Raw genomic sequence first — 20,054 nt, forward strand, 5'->3', positions numbered from 1 at the left:
AAAGCCACTACAATTCTTCATGCTATGTACTTGACCCAGATCTTTTAATGTTTACTTTTAAAATTTAATATTAGCATTTTTATATCATATAGCAATATTATATATTATATTTTAATGTTTACTTTTACAATTTAACATTAGCATTATTATAATATTATATAGCAATATTATAATAGAAGTGTTAAGGGAAAGAGGATAAAATATATCTAAACCAACCCCCTCATACAAACAGCTAATTAAAATGTGTGATGGGCCTAGCACTGCAAAGCCCCAGGTTCTGTTTCATGACCTTCAATAAACTGATGAATTTGTTTGCTCATTTGCAAACTAAGTGACCTATCCCTACTTCTTCCTGATCTTCCTGCGGAAAGTAAGACTTACTGAGACACAAGGTAAGAAGCCATCTGAGCTCAACAGAAAGCTGGATCACCTGCCCTTTTGAACTGCTTTTTGAAAGCAAATACACTGAGCCCAGAAGAAACTCACCCTTTCCTAAGAGGATGGAGATGTTTGAAGTGTCAAAGTCAAAGGCCTCTGTTTGTTTGAACATGCTAGACAAAGCTAGGCATGAGGAGGTGGTTTCAGAGACACAATATTGTTCACACAGCTGCCAAGTGCCATTTTGATTAAATGTGTAGAGGGGAAAAAAAAGCATTTCGCAAAAGCTCAAAATAGAGCACAACCTTTGGCAATGCAAGAGCAACTTCCTGGAGTTCAAGGGCAGGATGTAGCAGAGGGGGAAAGTCCAAGCCTACATTTGGCTAGGAAATGTTTGCGGCCGCCCGGACATTCTCTGCATGCTCCTTCCACCTGCTCTCAGACGGGCAGCAGCAAAAGTTTCAACAGGGAAACTCAGAGTGTGGCTTTGAGCCTCCTAAGGAGGAAACTCACCTCTTCGTTTTCAATCTTTAGAGTGGATAAGCGAGACTGCAGTTGTTGGCATCTCTGTACCAGCTCACTCTGGACAGGCTGCTGGGCACAGAGCTGGGAAGCCTAACAAAAGAAAGCAACACCAGGTCAGAAAGAGGATACAGTCCCCTTGGCAGTTCCAGAGTTCCCATTACTGGCAATGAAACTACCCATATTCAAGGTATAAGGCTCGTGGTTTCTATGTTGAAGCAAAATCCAAAGCCAACTTGTGTGAGCCTCTTCCAGGACCAAACAGTACATGAAAGGAATGGGTAGGGGGATCTGTTTGGAGCCCGGCAGGGGTAGGTCTATGTATGGTCTGCAGCTCCATGGAAGGCTGAGGAGGCTGGAGAAGAGTGCCTTAGGCAGCCCCAGCTCCAGAAACACAATGCTTTGGCACAGTGAATATTTCCTGCCGAAAGTCCAAGTGGCCACCTCTCTGGCCCCTCCCTCATCCCCCTTCATACATCAGAGTGAAAGCAGGAGAGAAGTGGGTCAGGAGGCTAACTTGCCGCTGCTGGCAGCCAGCATGTGTTTATAAATCCAGGCCATGCATGACAGCTCTGATTCAATGAGAAAGCGTGAAGCCAGGAACAAGTTGGTCGCCTATGCTAGAGGGCCCGAGAGGGTATGGAATCTGAAAGAGCTTGGGATTTTCCAAAGAGCCATCATTTTACCCCAGGCCTTCCCTAGAGCTGTAAGAGAGGAGTCTGCCTTTCCCACAAGGATTATTGCCAATTAGCTTTCCCCTGTGTGAAGGAATGGCTGCTCCACTGTCTCCTGTTGGGGATGTGGTTATGGGATGAGGTCATCCACAGTCCCCTGGATGACAGATGAGGAGCAGAAGGCTGAGAGAGTTGGGAGGCAGGACCCATGTGGAGACAGCTCCTGTCACCTTGTTACCGTTCGTCCTTTAGCCTCTTGTCTGCAGAGAGACATCTGGATAGAAATGGCCTCCTTCCTCCTCAGCAACGAGTGGGCACATTCACATGCCCACAGACCATTCCCTTGCTTGAAAAGACAAAACCTCTCTTCAAATGGAGGGGGCTGGGACTTGACCTTTTCCTCCATTGGCTTTTAAGCTCCCAACTGACTTGACCTCCTCCCCCAGCTGAGAGGCTGGTCTGAGCCAGCTCTCAGATCTGAAGAGAGCTGACTTCACTCTAACTCTTGGATAAGCAGACACAATGGAGAAAGCTCAGTGGCCAGAACCGGTTAGTGCCAAGAGTGAAATTCTCTGGCTGCCTGATGTCACCAGTCAGGCATCCAGAGTCCCACAGCCTCTGAGGGCACCAAAAATGGAGCCAAGTACTTCCTCCTAGTACATCTGAGAGCACTTGGCATCAATTCATATGCTGTGCACCCCAGAACACCAGTTAGTGTGGGGCCTTGGCCAATTTCAAGGCTTCCGGTCAAAATGCCACCCGATCTTTGGCCCTAATCCAACGACTTGCAGGCAGCTCCCTCCTGTTGCCTCCACAATCTGCAGACAACCCACACTGATGGGGACAGACTGGCTGCAGAGGCCAAGAATGACCCACCCTCTCATCTCTTTTTATTTTCACTCATACGAAGGCTAGGCTAGAATGCGGAACCTTCACAAGCTCCCGAACTGGTCCTGGCCCCTGCCTGGCTCAGCCACTGATCAGCTATATCACATAAAGAGAGCGCCCCAGCAGAAGAGTGAGCTATTGATTTTTAAAGTAACCCAGACCTAGCAGAGAGGAATCAGGGAAGGAAAAACCACCTCCAAGCCTGTCCCTTTAAGAAGTAGCAGAGCTGATGATGATGCATGCTTTGGCAGTGGTCCGCTACCGGGGTGCAAGGTAATACACTTCAGCTGCGCTCTGGAGTATGGAAATAAGACACTGACAGGGGGAGGTGGGGGCCTGAGCACCCAGCATCTGGAATCCTCCTTTATGGAGACAAGCTGTTTGGCTCAGAAGGCAACTCAGTCACTAACACCAGAAAATGTATCATTCCACTCAGCTGGTCCCCAAGTTCCACTGATCCCTGGGAAGGAATCTCAGTGAGAGCCGGAGAAGGGGCTTGGAAGGCAAGTTTGACCAGAAGCCAGGGCAGGTGAAGAATGGGACTTCCTGAGGCTTGGTGACACCCCTCCCCCCAATTCTAAATGCACATGCTATCATCTCACTTCTCCATCTGTTCAGACACTGACATTTCCTAAGTCACAGCAATGGAAATGAACTGTAAATGGTTTGATTTTCCCCAAGAAGGAAAGAAAGGAAATCAACTCCACATTTCTGTCTCTAGGACAGTGTCTCACTCTCCATAGAGGCCGACTGACGACAGCAAATCCTCTGGTTCCACTGCCACAGCTGTCATTCTGGAGCGGAGATTTCTAGAGTCTGGATGCTAATCTTGAGAGAAGCATCATTCCTGATGAGCACACATGTTGCTGTTATTTGGTCCCCTGGCGTCCACTCCTCCTTCTTTTGGTAGCTTTGGTCTGACTACCTTTAGCGAGGGGAACCTCCCACTCCACAGCTCAGGCCATGTGCTTTGCATGGACCCAGGCATAAGCACTTCACCCAATCAAAACCAGAGACACATGAAACTTTGTGGGGGCTTTGAGGAGGGAGGCAGAGACTCTTTCCACTAGATTTCAACCTACCAGGGAAGGCTGGAAATGCAGTCACCTTGCCTCCATGGGAGAATGACCTGTCTGAGAATGGAGCTAACACACAGGAAGTAGTGCAGAGACAGCAAAACAGTGTCTTGGTAAAATTCCTCCTCCTAAAGCCAACTATACTCAAAGGTCCATCTTGATCTTTTCTATCACATAAGCCTATACAACCTCCTTCTGATTTCACCAATAGGTGAAATGGTGGCTCCTACCCACAGGAATGAGGTTCACTCTGGCTCGTACACACAACAACACAAGTGGAACCAAAAGATTCAGAACGATGAAAACCCAGGAGCTTCTCTTGCCTCTCACTTTAGTGTATTTAGGCCCTTCTTATTCTAGTCACTGGAGGTGAAGAGTCCAAAACAAGGCCCCCATGTTCATGCTCCCCTGTCTGGGCAACCAGCATCAGGCCTTTGGGATGGCATCTTAGCTCCTTTCCTTCCTGCAGGTACCCATTCTTTTTTGTTCAATACCCAAGCAAAACTATACACTTCATCACAGTCTTCTAAGTTCAGGAGAATAAGATTATTCAGAACTCTGCCAAATGCCAAAAGATCACAACATTCCCTGCCTAGCTGTCGCTTCTCCACTAAAGCCTCTAGGATGTGGCCCCACTTCAGCTCTCATTTCTTCTAGCCTCATCACTGGGAGCGCTCCCCTCCCTCACTTTCCTTTCACCATCCTGAACTGTTGGTAGTTTTTAGAATACACCTGCTGTTTTTCACCTTCTTTGATCCTGCTGGGCCCCTTTGGATGCCCCTCTCTGTGCATAGTTCTAACTTTCCCCTTAGCGACCTTATTCCCCAGACTGTAAGCTCCCCAAGGGCTTTAATCTCCCATGTCTGCAGCCAAGCCCAAGTGTCTGACAGCATGCTCACTAAGTGTTTGCTCAGTAAGTGGAATATGCCTCACCCACCTGACAAGAAGCTGGGCCCAGGCCTCTCTCACCCCAAAATAATGTGGCTTCTGTGTAATGAATCTAGACAAGTCCACTCAAGCCCCTTGAGGGTGGAGGTATAGGGAGAGGGCCTCACCATATCCCCCATGTGGGGCTGAAACTCAAACTTCATAGGGGGACAGAAGACGTTGTTGTACATCTCCATGAGGCGCTGCTTGTCACTGGTGGCATCCAGGTTTTCTACTGCATTCTCGATGGCATCCAGACCCTCATGCTTCGACTGTTCCAGGTTTAACTCAGCAGAGAGGAAGGTGCGTAGAGCCCGGTTCAGACTTGCATGGTAGCCTAAGTCACAACACTGCTGTGGGAAGGAGAAGGCACATGAGCACACCATGGACAGCCCCAAGGCTTGGTGGAAACGGAGGGTGGTCCTGAGGGCAGATCTGACCACATCAATAAGCCTGGCTGTGCAGTGGGAAGAGGGCTGACATTCTGACTTCCAAGGCCTGGGTGAGAGTTCTCAGTTCTTGATTCCCAATTCAATGGTTAAACACACCCTAGAGGGCCGTGAGGTGGTTGGGAGGAAGAAGATTCATAAGATTAAATGACATTATTTAATTAAGTGCTATTTCATAAACATGAGAAGAATTGAGAGTTAAAGAGAATCCTTTTTCATTTTTAGGTTTATCTGGGGTTGCCATTATAACAAAATTCAACAATAAAAATACAACCTGCCACTCACTGAGGGTTACTGTGGTTAAATCACTATACAGCAACCAAGCCAGGCCATTTCAGGGTTCTGAAAGCTGAGTATTGCAACAGCAGCTAATGTATGCAAGCTCAACTCTAGATGGGAGAAGGACAGAATAGGGAGCTGACTCTGTGGGTCATCATTCCCACCAACTCCCAACATTCTAGGATAGGCCTTAGCTGTAGACTAAGGTTTACTGACATGCCTCCTCCTTCCTGGCATCTGACAACAGATGCCCCTGCACTACAGAAATAGCATTTACAAGACTAAAAAGCTCTACGCATAAGTGTTACTGGAAAAATTCATGCCATGTAAAGGATTCTGATTTTTTACAACAAAATGCAAAACGAAAATGGTATGAAAGAGGCAACTGTATAAAAAAAGCACTGGCGCAGAATCAAGCAACCTTGGAAAAGCCACTCCCCTTCTCTAAACCTGTTTCTTCCATAGTAAAATGAACAGATTTGGCCAGGCCAGTGGCTTTCAAGCAGTAGACCAGAGCCGGCACTGAAGCTGCCCTTGAGAAGTGGGTAAAAAGACAACCCAACTACTAGGACTTGGAGTCTTCCATTCCTCCTTCAACCAAGCGAACTCTGCTCTTTTTTCTATTTAATATTTAGGGATTCTATGTAAGGTCTGCTTTGAAGAAATAATTCTTCTGTTAGAGAAAAGTCTGAAAAGCCTTGGACCAAACGTAATCCCTAAGGCCCTCTTCAGCAATGGCATTCTGTAACTCTGTGATAATATTCCCCATCCCTCCCCAAGGACCCAGAGATCCCAATCCCTTGGTCATCCATCATCCTCCCTATTGCTTAAGCAACTTTGAGGTCCAGGTCCTGAGAAGAAACATCAGAGAAGAATCCATGCATAGAGTAAGGCCATCTGCCTGATTGCCATTTCATTGCACAAGCAAGCATCAAATTAACTCTCCCCACAGCCTTTTCCTCTCATCATGATCGCATTGGAAGCAGCTACTATTGGGGAAGAAAAGGCCTATGATGTGCTTCCGCTTTCCCGGCATCTGACAAGAAGCTCAGTGACAGCATCAGTTGGGCTGGGCTCTGGGTTCAGTGCCAACAGGCCCTGGCAGCTGCCTGGCTGCAGTGGAATAACAGCAGTTACAGCTTAACTAGAGGCAGAGGATGGAAAGACATTAAATTCAGTTGGGAGGGAAGAGCAAATGGAAGCTAGACAAAAGCGGCTGATTAGGACGCTGCACGTGCACAGGCCCTCTGGGAGATGCTGCTGGTCTCACCAGGCTGCCCTTGAACCTGTAAACATTCCTGACTAGCTCTATGTAGACCCTGTTGATGAGCTCTGTGCCTATAAGTCTAATGAACAGAAGTAACACGGCCCACAGAGTGTATGTGTGTGGGTGGAGGGGGTGTGGGCAGGGGGTAAATGTGGGAGAGAAAAGTTACCCTTCAAAAAACCTTTACCCATTTTTGGTAATTTCCCTTTCCTCTCCATTCTCACTACCTCTACCCCTATTCATACCCTTACTGTGTTACACCAGTGCTGTCTGCTTCACTGTCCTAAAATGTGACTTTAATTATGGCACTTACCTGTTGAAGAACCTAAAATACCTCTCATTTTTTTCCCCAAGGTAAAATCCACCTTCCTCAGTTTTGAAATTTAAAAAATGCTTCTATTTCACTAAGTATGCTTACTATACGTCAGTCCATGTGCTAAGTCCTTTATATACACTCTACATTTTAATCCTCATAATAACCCCAATGAGGTTGGTATTATCTTAATTTTCCAGGCTCGAAAGCTGAGGCTCAGTGAAGTTAAATAATTTGAGCAAGGTCCAACAGCCAGAACAAATTGTAATCTGTCTTCAATCTATCCATCCAACATCAACTCCCTTTATTTTCTTCTTCAGATTCATCTGCTCTAATCCAACGAAATACTCTCTGTTTAGGGTATAGTATTAAGCTTCAAATCAGCTATATGGCCATAAGCAAGCTACTTAATCCCTCTGGGCCTCAAATGAGGATAACACCAGCCTCACAGGTTGTTGCAGGCTAACAGGCAATATATTTACATATATTTAGTACCATGTAGACACTTTAAAAAAATACTAATATAGCTCCAAATCCACTGACCTCTGCCCTTCAGCTCCCAGAATGTCTCTTCCTTAAATGTTTCCTACGCCTCTCACCTGTTGGAATTGGACCAGATCTTCAAGATCCAAATTAAATTCTCAGCCTCTGGGAAGCCAGCCAACCCTGCAATCCTGGACTCTAATGACCCTAGCCTCTACTTAGAACCACACTAATCTGCAGCTTTCATATGACAAGGAATACACTTCTTCATTCTATGACTTGCCATGTCATATCACCCCAACCAGACTACCTTCTCACCCTTCTTTACATCCCTCAGCATTAGGCCTTGCTCACAGTAGGCACTTAAATTTCAGTTGACTGACTGATGCCACAAGTACAGATTCCAGCCTCTCAGGAAATAAAGCACTTAGGCTGAATACTGACCTAAGTCAAGTGGGTAGATGAGGCCAGTGAAGCCTTTTGTTTTGCTCACTCTATGGCCAAAGGGAGGCTGGGAGTTTTCCCAGGCTGGTGCACTGTCTCTATTTATATAACTGTTCTGTAGGTTCTTTGTGCCAATGAGTGAGGGTCTGAGTCACAATATGCCCCTGGCTCCTCTACACCTCTAGCCAACCAGGAAGATTCAGAAGAGGTTTTCCAGAGTCTTGACTATCTACATACCTGTAGGGGAACAGCCAGAAACCAAGCAGTTAGCGAAGAAGCAATATCTGGCAAGGTTAGGTAAATGAGATTTGAATATTTCATCCTGTTCCAAGGAGAATACCAGTAAGTAGAGGAAGCACATTATTTTGCTCACAATGGGGACAAAGCAGGCTTTCCATGGCTTCTGATGAGTTCTGTGGCCACGCTGGGCTCCCCTGGCCATTTCTGGGTTATATAAATGTTTGGTGAATAATCTCTCAGGGGAAATCAAATTTTTGTAAGAATTTAATGACAGCCCATCCAGATGTATGATGACTTGAGTTGATAGCTCATTAAGCCTTTCCCAACTGATATCCTCACCCAGAGACTCCAGAAGGCCTGGAAAGGAAAAATGGCTGTTTCACAACACCCACTTCAAGTTCCCACAGAAGAGAAAAAGAACTGTCCTTAATGACATTTCTTACTGAAACAGCCAAGTTCCCTCATGTCTGATTTGGGTGCACATGGTATCACAGACCTTCTATACATGTACACGGCACTTACAACACTCCAGCTATGCATGAAGACAATGCCCTGTTCTTCATTCATCCATCTGCTCTTGGGTTGAGAGAGCCAGAAGAATATGGGGGAGCAAAAGTACATACCAGTGAGCCTACCATTCTTAAATGCTATCAATTGAGCTCAGAACGTCTTTTTGGCTTGAAGTCAAGGTTTCCCTAGTGTGGCAGAAGCCTCAACTGGATTCCTACAGTCTGAAGTTTAAATCTTACACTATACTATAAAAAGAATTCGGAGGCTAGTCCTTGGTCAATGTAATGGCATCGACAAAAATAACTTCTTTTCACTATCCTCAATGCCTTATGCACATATTTGGCTTCAAAACCACTAGGAAGGAGGCAGAAGGGTGTACATGACACAGATGGCAATAGACTGAAACAGGATTCATCCCATGTCTTAAAGCAAGTAATGGATAATGTTAAGATCAGGATGCCAATATCCCAGGCTCCTCACTTAGTCCTGCTCTAACTGCATCCTTTTGGCCCTTTTTATTGCATAGATCAGCAAGAAAAAGTAAGAAACTACTGATACATGCAAAAACATGGATGAAATTAATCATGCTGGGCAAAAGATGCCAGACACAAAAAAGGATAATCCCATCTTTATGAAGTTCTACAATGGGCAAAACTAATTTATGGTGAAAGAAATCGTAACAGTGGTTGCCTTGGGGTGGGGGACTGACTGGGAAGAGACAAGAGAAACCTTCTGAGGCAATGGAAATATATCTATTATCAAAATATTTATTCTATATCTTGATGTAGGTCACAAAGATGTACAAATTTGTCAAAACTCTTGAAACCGTAACACTTAAGTTTAGTTACTGTATGTAAATTATACTTCAAAACAATATTGAAAGGTACAAAAAGAAAAACCAATCTTAGCTTAGATGATCATCCTCCTCTTTCTATTCCTTTCTTCCTTCAGTAAACACACTATGTGCTCAGCTATATATTAAGCACTGGAGGCTACTAAGGTAAAGAAAACTCTTGGTTCCTGCTCTCACAGAACTTAACAGAGGAGACTGAGATCTTTCTCTGCTCATAGTACAACGGCTCACAAGCACGTTTTTGACTCCCAACTCATAATAAGAAACACATCGTCTATTGTCACACCCCCCCATAGGATGTACAAGTGTGTACATACACATCTAACATAAAAGTTTCACATAATCTTACCAATGTGATGTACTCTAATATTTTCTTTCTTATTCTAGTCTCATCTATTCATTTGAAACCACAGATTAAACCAATAAAAGTGATTTCCTGATTTCCCTAAGGGATCTCACCGATGGTTTGAAAAATGCTGTCTTACAGTCTATGAATACTCTAGTGCAAGAACTACTATATACCATTTTTACCCCTGATACTGAGCATGTGGCTTCTCCCTAAATAAATATTTACTGAACGTTTATAGAGCAGAACAATACAACTTAAAAAAAAATAATGAATGTGTCCTCATCCCAGGAAAAACAACAAAAACCCAACCAACCAACAAAATAAAACAAGACACAACCAAAACAGCAGCAAAGAAACATGAGAAACTTTATTACTACCTATGTAGCCTCTTGATCCCGGTGATAGACCCACACCCTGCCAAGTACTAAGGCAGCCTCTTTTTCAATGGCATGTCACACCACATCCTGTGAAATCAGGCTCTTAACAGACTTTTTTTTTTTTAAATGATGAAAACAAGGTACAAAATACCTTGCTTCTTGGACTGATTTTAAAACACTTGCTTATACCTGATGGAGAATCTATGGATTGCAAAGGTTGTGGCTGATACAGCAGTAGCCCCTCCCTTCCCCTGAGATCAGCATTTTGGTGAAAAAGGTAGGGAAGTTGCCTTGAGTACAAAAAAAGAGAAGAGGGCTAACCAACAGTAGAGGTGTGGCAGACAACACAGTCTGAATTTTTACCAAATGCGAGATAAATAGTAGAAATTGTGCACAAGAAAGAATAGATTCTCTTCCTCATGCTGAGAACAGGCCTCTCTCCCAACAATGAGGAGCTCCAACCCTGAGGAGAAGAAAGGATCTTGTTTAGGGCTTTGACCTCCATTGAAGGACAGTGTTCAGATTGTCATCAACAAGCAGAGAGAGCAAAGAGGTACCAGAACAGGGAGCAAGGCTCCACTAACCCAGCAAGACAATGACACCTAGGGCATTAAGTGGCTGAAATCTACTGAACCAAAAATCCTCAGCTAAAGGGAGACAGGAATCTGTATTTCAGAGAAGTTCCCCGAGCAACTCTTACGTGAGGCCAGATTTCAATACCAGGGAATTAGTCCAGTTCTTCAGTTGGCTAGAGGAGGTTGGGAGTCGGGTAGGAAACAAAGCTGGGTTCCACAACAATTCAGTGACAAGCCTAGATGACCCAGGTAGTGATATAACAGCAAGACTTGGACCCAAACCCCATATGATGCTGTGAGGTGTGGCAGGTTTGCTTGTGGAGAAACCAAGGCAGGAAAGCATGAGTGGTCTGGCCAAAGTTTTGCAAAGCCCAACTGCTGCCACCAAGACCCTGAAATAAATGGCAGGCCTCAGAGACGAGATACACTTGAAGCCCCAGAGACTGGGTTGCTAAATTGGCTGGCTCCAGATGCCTCACTTTGATGACTGGAAGGAGAGGTGAGAAAGGGTGTAATTACAGAGCTTCACTTAGGTGTGGCTCAGGACCTGGGCCAGATTGGAGTCTGTAGGTGAGAAGGTTTATAAGACTCAACTGTAAGGGAAGCAGCAAGAAAAACAAGGCCAAGAATACCTCACAGGCAAAAAACAAAAAGCTTATCCCTGGGCTTGCCCCTTGCAAAACACATGTGCCTATTAACCACTTTCCTCAATCACCTTTGAAAAAATTTGCCAGATGTCAGGGGGAGCTGGGTACCTTTCTGACAGGACCCTAATTTGCAGCATAACCTTCGACAGGTGAGTCTCGTAGTCCTCTGGACCCTGAGCTTCCCTATCCAGCAACTGGAGACAGCAATGCTTACCCATAATGGTGATGTGACAATCAAATGAGATAACACTGAGAAACCTTAAATGCTATACAAATATAAGGTACGGCATTGTAACTCTTTAGTTAAGTTCTTGCCACTCACTTCTGTGCAAGAGAAGCTGATGTAAGAAAGTATTTCCTAGGCCGGGTGCAGTGGCTCACAGCTGTAATCCCAGCACTTTGGGAAGCTGAGGCAGGTGGATTACCTGAGGTCAGGTCACCTGAGGTGAGGAGTTCGAGATCAGCCTCGCCAACATGGTGAAATCCTGTCTCTACTAAAAATACAAAAGTTAGCTGGGCATGGTGATGCATGCCTGTAGTCCCAGTTATTGGGGAGGCTGAGGTAGGAGAATAGCTTGAACCTGGGAGGCGGAGGTTGCGGTGAGCCAAGATTGGGCCACTGCGCTCCAGCCTGGGGGACAAAGCAAGACTCTATCTCAAAAAAAAAAAAAAAAAAAAAGGAAGAAAGTATTTCCTGGCAGATAGACGAGTGTAGTGGTTATGAGCCTGGGTTGAGTCATCAAGCCTAGGTGCAAATTTTGCCTCTGTCATTTGTTAACTGACTCTGAGTAAGTCATCTAAACTCTCTGTTAATCTGTAAAAATACAGATAATAATGCCTTCCTCCCAGAATTCCAGTTAAGATTGAATGAGATAAGTGTGAAGTATTTCACTTGGTGCTTGGCAAGCACCCTGATGGATCATGGCTGCTGTCTTCATAATTGTTCTCAAAATGCACCAGATTCCTGAACAATAGTATCAGGGAATGTCTGACGAGGATTCTGAAACCAGAAAAGAGGTGCCCTCAGGCCCTCAGCTTTAAGCACTTACATCAATAAGGTCAGATAGGTCATGGATGTAGTACTTGAAGACAGATGCATTGGTCGCTTCCAAAGCCAGTAAGTACTCATTCCGGGCTTTGATGGCCTTCAGCTTATTCTCTGTGTACTTGGCTTGGCGCTGAAAAGGAAACAGAAGTTCACTTTTACTTTTTTTTTTTTTAAGGGGGGATTGTTCTCTAAAAGATAAAAGTACAGTGTACTCAAGAACTACAATTGTGCTGCTACTCCCTATGCGCATCTGCCTTAAATTGGGTTCTAATTCTGTTTAATGAGATTCAAGGGCACAATGTAGATCAATTCAGGAAAGGTTAATGAGGCTCCCTACTTAAGATGCGTGCTCCACTTTGATTCTATCTTCAAATATCATTCCTCATTCTTGCAATGCCACTCTGAAGAAGGTACCACTACTCTTGCCCCTGAACACCTGATACCTGAAACCAAATCCTGGATCTAGTCACCCCCAACCCCTCCAAAGCAATAGGATATTGAGCTCTATTTGGAAAATGGATTGGGAAAGGTGACTACTGTTTCTTGCTGCTAGAGGCTAAAAACTTGGAGCCCACGTGCCCAGTTCTCCCAATACCTAGTATTCCCTCCAGGGCACAGAGCAAGGCCTCATTTTTAGTCACTAGGCACTAAAAGAACCCAGAGCTTCCTTGTCTGCTCTTCCCAGAGCCTATTTGGAAATTCCTATCATCCATGCCTTACCGAATGTTGCTTCCCAGCATCTATAGCTGTGGGAGCATACGTACCTTCTCCTTCATCTTCTCAATCTTCTTCACTGAGCTCCTCCGGACATGTTTCTCCTCAATGCGAACGTTGGCTGTGGAGTCAGGGGAGCGTGGGGTCTGCCGGTCCTCCTGCTTTACCGATTTACCAATTTGCTTCTCCTCCTGCTTCTCCGCCTCCTTTAGTTTGCTCTGAGCACTGATGCTGTCGGCATTGTACATGTGATATGTCTTCATGACCTGCAAGACATCGCCCACCCCCACCCCCGAGGTCAAGCCAAGGGGGTCAATACTCTGCTTTACAGACTCAGCGACTCAGCTCGAGCTCTCCCCCATGAAGTAATATCCTCACACCCCTAAGGGAAAAATTCAGAAGTGTTTGGTTCAGCAAACACAGATTAAAGACCACTCCAAAGCACAGGAAAGCAGTATGCGAAATGAGCCAACATTTCCTCTCATTGAAATAACTTCATGTCTATCCATCATGTATTATTTACTTCGATTCATTATCATTTGTAATCATTTCTCTTTAATATTGGCCAGGTGATTTCTATCACTTAGTCACCTCGTAATACCGAGTAGATGGGAAACACCACCACCCCTCTCAGGCCCCAAGGGCAAAGCCTTCCTGGGCTGGTCAGGAACCCTGAAGAGGGCAGTGCAGCCTATGGAGTACTGCCTATGCTTTCTGTTACCTTTCAGATATAAAATAGGGAAGAGAAAAAGCTTCCAAAAGCTCTTTCTACTGGCCTGGCATTCTGGGGATCTGTCTGTTCTGCTTTATCCAGATCAAACACCCTCTCACAGCAACTAGAGCAGCAGCAGCAATTACAATGCCAGTTATCATTTACTGAACACTTAGTATATTCCTGGCTTTATGCCAAGTACCACACACACATTTTCTCATTTCATCCTTAGGGCAATTCCACAATCTAGACAACAACCCTATGAAGACCGTAAGCCTTCATAGCAATTCAGGTAAGAGTCTGGGAAGGAATAAAATCCATATGAAGTATAACTGGAATTGCCACAGGAAGGAAGTAGTATAAAAGGTGAAGGATGATTTTCCATCAAGGCAACCATTTAGGAGTTCAATCCTTTCTCTTAACAGGGAAGCCAGGAAGCCTAGAACTCAAGCTTGTTTCCAATCCTACTAAACATACTACTTTCAGCCACCCGGTGCCTGCTGTACTCTGTGGGGAGCTTTCTGTTTCCATACAGGGAGTTCAACAGTGTTGAAAGTGTGATGCCCTAAGATTTCTTTGAGAGGGAGAATTAGAGTAGAAGTTGGTGGATGTGTGTATATGTGTGTGTGTGTATGTGTGTGTGCGCGCGCATGTGTGTGTGTAACAGAGGAGTGCCAAGGTACAATATTATTATTAATATCTACCACTTAATAAACATTGTGTGCCATGGGCTTTAGGTACATTACCTCATTTAATCCTTACAATAACTCTGTGAAGAAAATGTTATTATTTCTATTTCTAAAGATAAGGAAATAAGGCTCAAAGAGATTAACTGTCACACCCAAGGTCATACAAAGAGAAAATGTCGGAATCAGGATTCAAACTCAGGTCTGTCAGACTCCAAAGACCACATTCTTAGCCACTAAGCAACACTGACTCTCCTCTGGATAGGACTGGACCGGAACCGGTTGGGAGGAAAGGTTAAGTATGGTCAAGATATTCTTGAAAAGAGAAATTGGTTCCATTTATGAACTTGAGTTAGAACAGTGTCTCAACTTGGGGCTATTTTGGCCTCCAGGGGAAATGTGGCAGTGTCTGGAAATATTTTTGATTGTCACAACTTGGGGATTACTACTGGCACCTACTAGGTAGAGGTCAGGGATGCTGCTGAACATCCCATGCACAGGACAGCCCCCACAACAACTAATTATCTGGCCCAAATGTCAATGGTGCTGAGGTTGAGAAAACCTAGCTTAGAAAGACTTTGTGAGTAGACTAATCTAGCCCCTACAATCAGCTGGAGGCAAACAAAGGAATAAAGAATATTGGGATACTGACAAAGTCAAAGTACATTAGAGTCTAAATTATGTCTCATTTTGAATGCAGAATGTTTTAAATTAGCTTCACCTTTTTCTGAACCTAACACTACTTCCCATAAATTTTACCAGGATAATACTCTTCATATTTTCTATACAGAAGAAATAATATTTAATAACCAATGGCATTTAAAAGCCTTTCTAAGTAATTCAAACAGACCCCCAGCTTTCCAGGTTAACTAAGAAGTGGAAAAGAGGCATCTGTTATCCCAGATGAAGAAGTGTAGATAGGAGGCTCCTTTTTTTTTTTCTCTTTTTCCACCTGAATCTGACCATGGGATTCAAAAGCTTAGTGAGCAGTTACAAAAGTGAGTGCTTTTTTTCTTTTTTAAAGTGATTTCCTATTTCATGAAGGTGCACGATAAAGAGAAAACGCTATGAATAAACATGAGATAAAAAAGAGGTCAAAGAATAGTGCTACCAAGTCAACAAATGAAGTAATAAAAATCAACAATTTACAATGTTCCTTTACCCTAAAAAACTTAAAGAACTTTCGTGTTAAAAAAGAATAAAACACTACTTTGCCTAAGAAACTATACATTCTTCAGGGTAAGCTCTACTTCTTTTGTGTTTTCTTCTCACAGTGGAGAAATATGTCATATACACAATGGTGGTTTTACAAAGTGGTTGCCCAAATGACTGCATGACACAGTCTCTCTTCTGGGTAAATACTGGAGAAGCTTTATTAGTGCCTTTCAACTCAAGAGAAAACTGAGGTACCCAGAAGCTGAAGCCAAAACAACTGAAAAAATAGGAAAGTCAAGATAGGACTTAGAAATTTATATAGATATAGATATAGATATACATATTAAATATATGTTTATAAATATATATTTATAGTCAACATAGGACTTAGAGAAAGTCAAGATAGGACTTATATATAGCTATATACATATACATATGTAAATATATGTATATCTATATATCGATGTCTTAGACATACAGCTACACATATATGTATATATAGATATGTATACATATAGATATACATACTTCTATCTATATATAGTGAGGCAAATACAAACTATAGCAAAAAATTGAAAAGTCTACATTCTCAGTTCTGTGAGGAACATTCTACTTTACTTTGAAAAACTAAACACTGAAGTCATGTATTTAGCTCTGCTCCCTCTGACAGCCACACTAAAATAATAGGGAAAAAAAGGTTCTAAAATTATTATCATTTAGGTATAAATTGAGAAAAACAAAAAGAATGGAAGCAGAAGCTGAAAAACAGGCAGGCAAGCAGTAACTGATCTACTTGAGTCCTAAACCAAAACTAGAGTAAACCAGGAAGCAGCCAGATTGATATCACAGAAGCCCGAAGAGAAATAAGTAGCAGTGGGATGAAGGTAGCGCTAAACACAAAATAAGCTATTGAAAATCTGAGAACAGTGAGATCCCAAGATCCCCTCTCCCACTGTAGCGGAATACTAGATGAGAGGTTTATTCTGTTAGAGAGGGTCCATGGACTAGGGGATACAAGGTTCAGCGGTGATAGGGGGATACTGAACTTCAACAGGAGGATTAGCTGAAGTCTATGTTAAATTTTGAGATGGTCCAGGCCTCTTCACAACTCAGCCCCCAGACATGAGTAGGAGATCAAAAGTGTGATCTCTTGGCAATCTGACCATCCAAGATAAGAGACCTAGAAATACTAAAGTTGGGGCTTCCACGAGGACACAGCCCAGTTAGAACACCCTACTGTGAAGGCCACAGCTGACATAGAATCTTTTAGTACCTCACTTTAAAGTGTGAACAGGCAGCTAAGGATAACCAGGCATTTAAAGGAAATGTCTAATATGAAAGACCAAGACCAAAACTAGCAATTTAGAAGAAATATTATACAACAAGAAGAAAAGTTTGAAAACAATATATCCATAATAGCCCTGGAGAGATAAATGAGAAATAAAATGATACTGCATCATGAAACAAAAGTTGGATGCAACAAAAAAGGGAACATGTAGAGAACAAGAAAAGAGTTCTTGGCAATTAAGATTCAACTCAAGTATCTCTTCAAGGAGCCTGACTTCATCCCTGTCCTCTGTGAAGACATGTAAATGAGTTCTTGTCACTTCATTTTCCACCTGATGCTTTACTTTTCTGTCTCTCCCAATTAAAACTAAACGCCTTGAGGTTAGAAACATCTTATTTGTTCTTGTCTCCCTGGTGCCTACTGCCAGGGTCAAATAGGCAAGAAGAGTTGAGGGACTATTAAGTGCCATGTTTCAAGGGAACAGGTGCTAAATACCAGTCTGAGGTAGCTCTGCCAGCACACAGCTGCTGCTCCAAGCCAAGGGGATATATATTTAGGGGGAGTATAGAAGCATAAGGCCTCTGGGATAATAACAGCCCCAGAGTGACCTAAAGCCTCTTCTTTCTCAATTCTAGAGCCTCCTTGACTCTTCATACTGAGCCAATCCACACTGGCTTCAGTGCCTCCATGTATGCTCCTTCCTGTGGGGGTTTGCTGGGTTTTTCCAGACACGACCTCTGAGTACAACTGAGGCAAAGAATCCCAGAGTTCTTTGGGAAGCAGTGTGTTCTGACTTCAAAGGCATTCCCGGTGCATCCGTCAGAAAATGAAAACCATTTATGCCATGGTTTATATACTAGCCAGCTCATTATCAGGGGAAAAACACGTGGAGAAGAATGCTTGCTAGGATTGCTCTCTGAATAGCAGCTGTGGGAAGCAGGCCCCGGCACAGAATGCCAAGTCAGGGAAATCAAAGGCCCTTCAAGCAGAAAACAGGAAGGTGCAGAGGGGCAGCTGGCCACTTACAGTGGTATTCTGGGCCCCCTGCCCAAAGGCATCTTTCTTTGGGAACACCTGGGTCCTGCTCCTTGGATCATCAAGGTACAAAGTTACTAAAATTACCAACCCTTGGATAACTAGTCCCCTAAAAAAGGGTATTAACGGGTATTAGGGGCAGATGTGAAGAGCACTGAAAAAACTGGATGGGTTTCTTATATGCTTGGTTTCCTTTTTCCAAGGATCCCAAATAAGTTCCATTACCTACAATGTCATTGAAACAAGTGGCCCTTCCCTGCCTTCCTGACAAGAAAATAATGGGAAAGCTCCTTACAAGAAACTCTCCCTTGTTCTCTTCTTGACTCCTCAAGAGTGTGCACACAGCAAGCAGCTTCCCAAAGCTAGCATGTAATGGTCCCAGCTTCCCACCTGATAAAACCACTCTCCCATGCAAGGTGACCAATTAACCTTTTTTAACCTAGAACTTTTCCAGTTTCAGTACTGACAATTTTATGTCGCAGGAAACTCTTCAGTACTAGGCAAAGAGGGACAGTCAGTCACCATAATCCCATGGTGCCTTATTCAGACCAGTCCTAAACTTAAATCTTAATCTCCAGAAGAAAAAATTCTATTCTCTGAACTTTCTTTTTTCTTTCTTTTTTTCTTTTTTTTTTTTTTTTGAGACAGAGTCTCATTCTGTCCCCCAGGCTGGAGGGCAGTGGTGCAATCTTGGCTCACTGCAAGCTCCGCCTCCCAGGTTCACGCCATTCTCCTGCCTCAGCCTCCCCAGTAGCTGGGACTACAGGCGCCCGCCACCACGCCCGGCTAATTTTTTTTGTATTTTTAGTAGAGATGGGGTTTCACCATGTTAGCCAGGATGGTCTCGATCTCCTGACCTCGTGATCCACCTGCCTTAGCCTCCTAAAGTGCTGGGATTACAGGCATGAGCCCGGCTCACTGAACTTTCTAATGGCCTACAGAATCTGGAAACCTATTTGATCCTTAGCTATAGTCTAATATTTCAGGAAGTATAACTCACCCAACTACTCTACCCCCTAGGACATAGAAATACCAGTTCATGGAGAGTATGCAGACACCAAGGTCATAGAGGTTTGGGGTATCCCTCAAGTTCATACAGCTAGTAGTCAAGACAGGGTAGAATCTAGCTTGCTTAATTCAGGAGACTCTAGTCACTAGACCAGCACTTCTCAATCTTGGTATATTGACATTGTGGGTCAGATAATTCTTTTTTGTGGGGGCTGCCCTGTACACTGTAGGATTTCAGCTGCATCCCTGGCCTCTAGATCATTAGATGCCAATAGCACCTTCTACTCCTCCAGTTGTAACAATCAAAAATGTCTGCAGACATTGCCAAATGTCCCCTTGGGGTAAAACTCCCTCTGCTTAAAACTCCATTTGGACCAGAATGTTTTGACTTCTCTGAAGCTTTCTAGTGCCTCTACTCTTTTTTCCCTCTTTCCATTGCCTACTAGAGGAAAACATCACATTTAATTTTGGCCTTTGACAGATTATGAAGGAATATTCCAGCTCACCTTACGACAGGGGATACCACACTCAGGCAATTCTCAGTTTGAACATCAATGGGAAGATGTTATGCTCTACGTTGACTGTGGCCTCACAATGGCCAGTAAAGTAGTTGGCCAATATTGGGCTGTCTTAAGTCTGCAGTCAGAGGTAGCAGCTCAGCCCTCTGCAGACCAGAGAAGTAAGTTTCAAGGTTTTCTTCATCACTCGAACACAGCTTGTGCCCTTTCACTTATTTTTTTCTTAAAGCACAACATATGAAGAGATATAGGACCCTGGGTAAAAGCTAATAGATCCTTAGACATTAGTCTTTTTCTGCTGCCTTGAGTCCCACTAAAGAAGTGGCAAGGTTTGTTGGTTATCCAAACTACTCCTTCCCAGAAACAGCTGCAAATAGTAGAGGGTCAAAATGCTTACAGGAAAATAAAAGAATTTATATAGTGACTACATGTGTCATTTTCTATCGTAGGGAATTCTCTGCCAAGAGAAAGGAGTGATAGCTCTTCTTGGTGCTTAGAAAATGCTCTAAAAGAGCAGAAGTAAAGCATTAAAAAGACAAGGTTCAGGAAACCCATCCAGTCTGAAAATGGTTCACATCGATGTGTTTCTATTTTTAAAAACTCTTAACTTCATTTGAGAGAAATGAAAAGTTGGGAGCT

At 43.6% G+C, this 20,054-nt stretch overlaps 1 protein-coding gene across 7 annotated transcripts in view; it reads right to left on the reverse strand.

The window, feature by feature from the left end:
* SRGAP2 (SLIT-ROBO Rho GTPase activating protein 2) overlaps window positions 1-20,054 on the reverse strand; it is a 251,081-nt gene that overhangs the window by 58,100 nt on the left and 172,927 nt on the right. For 5 of the 7 annotated variants that reach the window (XM_009188679.4, XM_003893204.4, XM_021927632.2 and 2 more), the window contains 4 exons: window positions 13,064-13,279; window positions 12,301-12,429; window positions 4,594-4,818; window positions 892-993 (listed from right to left, as the gene is read on the reverse strand). In XM_009188679.4, the coding sequence (XP_009186943.1) occupies window positions 892-993; window positions 4,594-4,818; window positions 12,301-12,429; window positions 13,064-13,279 (672 nt within the window). The remainder of the gene's footprint in view (window positions 1-891; window positions 994-4,593; window positions 4,819-12,300; window positions 12,430-13,063; window positions 13,280-20,054) is intronic. The other 2 variants (XM_009188675.3, XM_009188682.3) reach the window with 1 other exon arrangement.

This window comes from Papio anubis, chromosome 1 (genome assembly GCF_008728515.1).
Source record: "Papio anubis isolate 15944 chromosome 1, Panubis1.0, whole genome shotgun sequence".
Lineage (NCBI taxonomy): Eukaryota > Metazoa > Chordata > Mammalia > Primates > Cercopithecidae > Papio > Papio anubis.